Below are 5,890 nucleotides of genomic sequence, written 5' to 3'. Positions count from 1 at the left end.
CCCCCACCCCACCCCTACCCTCTTTCCCCCCACCCCACCCCTACCCTCTTTCCCTTCACCACCCCACCTCCCCTCTTTCCCCTCCCACTTCTCCCTGTTTCCCCCTCCCACTTCTCCCCTGTTTCCCCACCACCCCACCTCTCTCTCCCTCACACAATACCCCACCCCACCCCTCCCGCCACTAAAAACCCACCTCCCCCCTTCCTCTCCCAACCATTCTCCCCCCCCCCCCCCACCTCCCCATGCTAACCATCCATACTCACAACTTCCGCTGCCCTCAGCCCTTCGCTCCGGCCCCCTCCTGCCAACTTCCCTAACCCCCACCCCTAGTTCCCCTCCGCCCCTCCCTATGCTAACCCCCCCTTCCCGCTACTACTCCTTCCCAGTCCTCATGCTCCTCGCTCCCCCCACCCACATCCTTCCTTCCCCCCCCCCTCCCCTCCCTTCCCCTCCCCCTCCCCTCCCTTCCCCTCCCCTCCCCCTCCTTCCCCTCCCCTCCCCTCCCTTCCCCTCAGGGGAGTGGGTATTGGGGGAGGAGGAAGTGGAGATTGGGGGGGGAAGGAGATTGGGGGTTGGGTGGAATGGGGGGAGCATCTCCCAATCCCCGCTCCCTCCTCTCCCCAACCCCCGCTCCCTCCTCTGCCCATTCCTCGCTACCCCCTCCCCCTAATCCCCGCTCCCCCTTGCTCCCTCCTCCCCCCAATCCTCATTCCCTCCCCCCAATCCCCCTCTTGCCAATCCCCACTCTCCCCTCTACCAATCCCCACACCCAGTCCCTCCTCCCAATGCCCCCTCCCCCCATCCCCTCCTCCCAATCCCCCTTACCCATTCCCTCCAATCCCCGCTCCCTCAATCCCCACACCCAGTCCCCTCCTCCCAATGCCCCATCCCCTCCTCCCAATCCCCCTTACCCATTCCCTCCAATCCCGCTCCCTCAATCCCTCCTCCCCCTCGCTCTCCGCCCCGTGCGTGTCCCCGCCGGACTCGCGCCGCCCCGTGCCTGCGCGCGCGTCACTCCGTCACCCGGACCGCGCTCGGGTGGAGCGGCCACATCCACAAGTTGCTGCCCAGAGCTCGTTTCCTTCACCAGAGATCGCCTGCAGCCTCGGGCGCGGGGGCCAGACCCAATCCGGGGCCGGGCCTGAGTCCGCTCCAGGTAAGGCGGCGGCGGCGGCTCGGGGCCGCCTCCCTGGATCCGGGGGTGGGAGTGCGCGCGCCAGCTCAGCGGGCCCGCTCCTGCTCCCCTCTTCCCCCCCCCATCTCAATGCACCAGCGGTCAGTGGGCCTTGTGCTCCGCGCACTGTCTGACTGAGTGTCTGCAGCCTCCAGCCTGGCCGGGGCGGCTGTGCGGGTTCCGGGGCCGGCACGGCCCGGCACGGCCCGGCCCGGTGAACGCGGTCTCCGACAAGATGGTCGGTCACTGGCTGCGAGCGGTACTCGCGCCACCCGGGGCACGGCGAGAGCGGGCGCGACCCCGGCTCCCTGCCCGGGTGGTGGTGGGGGGTGGGGTTGCTCTCGGCCCCTTTATGTGAGGTTTGCATTGAGGAGAACTGAGTGAGATATTGCAGCGCCGGTGAATCGCACTCGCCCCAACACTCAGTGCTCGTACTGGGAGCGGCAAGAGAAAATCCGCCATGCACTTTCATTCCATTTTAAAATAGGAAAAAAAAAAATTGGGAGTATTGCAATTTTATCTATTAAAATCCGCTTTGGATTTTCCTGTGCAAGTTATCGGTGAATGAAATAAAATATGTGCATATTACAAATGACGTTGCAACGGAAAGATCAAACGTAAACTTATGATCCGATGCATCAAACATCACCTCATATTTGCTGCCACGGTGCAATGTCAGAAGGATTTCTCGCCGCTTTGTAAAGTTAATACCAGCCGGGCATGAATAACGTGCAAATAATTGCAAGCCGAAGCAAAGCGGCGGGAAGCGGGGCCGAGCGCGCGAGCCCGACCACGAGGCGGGAAGCGCGGCGTCCGGGAGCCGCTGGCAGAGGCAGGCGGGCGGGCGGGCGGGCGGGGAGTGCACATCGCCGCCTGCAGCCGGGCTGCAGAGTGCACGGTGAAGGCAAAGTCACTTCACATGGGGGAGAAGCACCACCGTGTGGCTCTACTGCACTTTACACAAAATGTGCATGGTCAGTGAGCGAGTGCCCTCAAGGGCTTTGAAATAATGAGCTTCAACTTGGCTAACAAATCTGTACTTTTTTTTACTATTGACATGTATAAAGGGAGGTTAAAAATGAAGTCACGACAAAAGGGATGGACACTTTGTAGAAGAAATTATGGAAGTTTGCAGAAATAAAGTTCAATAGCAGCCACAGTCAAGTATTAAAACATCCAATTTAAGATGCCTCTTTTTTTCCATAAGAACCATGATTAATGCTGTTCAGTTTGTTTTTGGGATTTTAGATTCTAAATGCATCTTACTTATTGGCTATCTTCAGAAGCTTAAAATTACTTTGTTTCTTTCCTAATCCTTCTTTTGCTAGTTGCTTACAGTGCACAATGGGTGAAGTAGTGAAATATAATGATGACGAACATAAAAATGCATTTCTGAAGACCTTGAACGAGCAGCGATTAGAAGGAGAGTTCTGTGACATTGCTATTGTGGTGGAAGATGTTAAGTTCCGGGCGCACAGATGTGTTTTGGCAGCTTGCAGTACTTACTTCAAGAAGCTGTTTAAAAAACTGGAGGTTGATAGTTCCTCAGTGATTGAGATTGATTTTTTGCGTTCAGATATATTTGAAGAAGTTTTGAATTATATGTACACCTCGAAAATCTCTGTGAAAAGAGAAGATGTGAACCTGATGATGTCATCTGGACAAATCCTCGGAATAAAATTTTTAGATAAACTCTGTACTCAGAAGCGTGACGTATCTCCTCAACAGAACACAGCTCGTCGCAAAAGCCGATACCCTTACAGTATAAGTGCTAAAATTCATCGGCCCTCAGTAAATAGCACAGACGAGGAGATAGAAGAAATTGGAGATCAACTTGAAGCCCCATCAGAAGACACAATGGAAGAAACTGTACCCAATCAGGATGACGGGAAGACCCAAGCAAATGGTCTGCGGGTTCAGGAAGCCATATTAAAAGAACTTGGAAGTGAAGAAGTTCGCAAAGTCAGTTGCTTCACTTCAGAAGTGGAAACCATTGAGACAAATGAGCCAAAGGATGTCACTCCCCAACCACCTCCAACTCTTGCTTTCAATGACAGCATGAGCGGAGTCAAGGAAGAACAGCCGCCAGGCTGGACAGCAAACACTGATGTCAAATTTGAATATTTGCTGTATGGGGACAGGGAACAGTTCAGTTGTCAGACCTGTGGCAAGACTTTCACTGATGAAGCACGTTTGAGGAAACATGAGAAGTTGCATTCTGCTGATCGACCATTTGTGTGTGACATCTGCTCAAAGGCTTTCACCACGCAAGCTCACTTGAAAGAACATCTCAAAATTCACACAGGTTTCAAACCTTATGGGTGTGATGTGTGTGGAAAATCTTTCATTCGAGCACCTGACCTAAAGAAACATGAACGAGTCCACAGCAATGAAAGACCCTTTGCATGCCACATGTGTGACAAAGCCTTCAAACACAAGTCTCACCTGAAAGATCATGAACGGAGGCACCGAGGTGAAAAGCCATTTGTTTGTGGTTCCTGTACTAAAGCTTTTGCTAAAGCTTCAGATCTAAAGAGGCATGAAAACAATATGCACAGTGAACGCAAACAAGTGCCTACAAGTGTGATTGCTAGTGAGACAGAGCAGTTGCAAGCTGCAGCGATGGCAGCTGAAACAGAGCAAAACCTGGAAAGTATAGCCTGTAGTTGAGGCTAAATTAATGTTAATTTTCCCATTTTCCTTTTGTTTCTGTAAAGGGCTTCTACCTAATATAGATGACTGAATTAATAAATGTGACTGTGATATATTTTGTCTTTAAATTGTTCCTTTTTACAATTTTTATGAAGAATGCCATTTTTTTTCTGTTTCAGTGTATGTAATCTAATATATTTCGGGTGAATTGTTGCACTGCATAAGGATTTAATAGGGTTGGCCACTTGGGACAACAGGATAAATTACGGAATTAAACATTTCAAATGTTTTAAATGCTTTAATCCCTGTATAGTGCAATAATGTATTTATGGCCTACTTTGAGTAGAGTGTTACAGTTTTAAAGTTTTTTAAAAATAAAGTTGCTTTCAATGTTTTGGCCTGCCACCACAGACTTTTTGACTATATTCTGTGGTGGCAAATGAGCCACTAGGGTTAAAACCCTTTCAGAATAAGATTTGAGTATTTGTGGTACCCATTCTTTTGAATGGCCCACAGATATGTTGCTAATTTAGTTAGAGCAATTTTATGCCTGATTTTAAGCATTCTTAAAATAACTACTGTTGGTGTTTGTTTTTCATACCACTATTTCTTTTAACTAAGTTTCTTCAAGGGAAGCAAAGGCAATTTTCGTATTGCCTATAACATGTTGGTCCTTATACCAGCTATAAAGGGTGCGTACATTGTGATGTATGCACAGACTCCTTTGTACCACATATTCTATAATGGTAAAAGAAGATAAGTATCAATTAATGTTTAGTGTTTTTAATAGAGAATATGATGTAATAAAATAAATTTTCATACAGTATTTCCCTTATTAAATTGAAAATTGTTGAAGTTGTGGATTTGGATAACTAGCAGCAGAACTTGACAACAGCAAAGTTCTTGACTCAAACAAAAAAATTGCCAGATCCCTAAAAGAGCTATGGAACAAAATCTGGACCCCTAGCAACTTAACAATGGAGCAATGCATTCCAGTGGTCTACTGCTGTTAATACTTTTGCCTGCACTTAAAAGAAGCTCTCCTTAAAGCAGCTACCTTATAATTCTTATGGCAAAATTTTAGATAGATACTTGCCTGTAAATATTTTTAATTAAAAACTGGATAATTGTAAAATATTACTTTGTTTTGACTTCAGATTAAGTTGTCTTGCCCAGCTCAAAATTTAGAAAGTATAATTAAAATTTTCATACATATGCATATTTTTGAGTAGCCTATGTGACATGTTGGTCTTACTTTATACCAGCTAATGATGCAGATCGCATATATTGAAGTGTTTTCACCCTAGTCTTTGCCAGTGCTCTGCGTTCATATGTCTAGCCTGTAGTGATGTTAAGTAAGCAGTGTGCTTGCGCTCAAATTAGTTGTCACCATTTTGGTATGAATATTTCATGATCAACACAGTACGTATAAATTTGAGTTGGGTTATTTGAACATACTTTATTTTTTTTATAATTGGCTTGAGCTGTGTTGGACTAAAATTAACATGCCTTTCTCAAATTTGCTTCTGTCTGAAAAATGTCTTTTTCTAATTAAAATGTAAACATTTTAGAATGAAGTGCCACTGATATTTTTTTTTCCTTTTGGAACATGTATTTTGCCTTTTATAAACTTCTTATCATCGTCATAACCTCCACCATCAGCATCCTGGGGGGGGGGTCACCGTTGACCAAAAATATAACTGGACCAGCTACATAAATACTGTGGGTACAAGAACAGGTCACAGGCTGGGAATTCTATAGTGAGTGACTAATCTCCTGACTCCTCAAAGCTTTTTCACCACCTACAAGGCACAGTCAGGAATGTGATGGAACTTATCTGGATGAGTAAAGCTCCAACAATACTCAAGAAGCTCAACATTATCCAGGATAAAGCAGTCGGCTTGATCGGCACCCCAGTCAACACTTCAAACATTCACTCCCTCCACCATTGCTGCACTGTGGCTGCAATGTATACCAATTATAGAGTGTGTTTTTACAAATTGGCACTCCCAGTGCAGAAATGTTTATGCTTGGAGCACATCATCAGCAATTCATCTACACGAT

At 47.1% G+C, this 5,890-nt stretch overlaps 1 protein-coding gene across 1 annotated transcript; it reads left to right on the top strand.

Annotated features, from left to right (window-relative positions):
* Window positions 1–962: 962 nt before the first annotated feature.
* zbtb14 (zinc finger and BTB domain containing 14) lies at window positions 963–5,399 on the top strand. Its single transcript, XM_068032107.1, has 2 exons — window positions 963–1,156; window positions 2,503–5,399. The coding sequence occupies exon 2, from the start codon at window positions 2,519–2,521 to the stop codon at window positions 3,842–3,844; it is 1,326 nt and encodes a 441-aa protein (XP_067888208.1). The 5' UTR covers window positions 963–1,156; window positions 2,503–2,518; the 3' UTR covers window positions 3,845–5,399.
* Window positions 5,400–5,890: the final 491 nt, after the last annotated feature.

Source organism: Heterodontus francisci, chromosome 5 (assembly GCF_036365525.1).
Source record: "Heterodontus francisci isolate sHetFra1 chromosome 5, sHetFra1.hap1, whole genome shotgun sequence".
Classification (NCBI taxonomy): domain Eukaryota; kingdom Metazoa; phylum Chordata; class Chondrichthyes; order Heterodontiformes; family Heterodontidae; genus Heterodontus; species Heterodontus francisci.
This window is presented reverse-complemented; position numbering and strand designations above follow the sequence as displayed.

Coding starts and splice junctions, on each gene's coding strand:
- zbtb14 (XM_068032107.1), top strand. CDS start 2,519: ATGGGTGAAGTAGTGAAATATAATGATGACGAACATAAAAATGCATTT.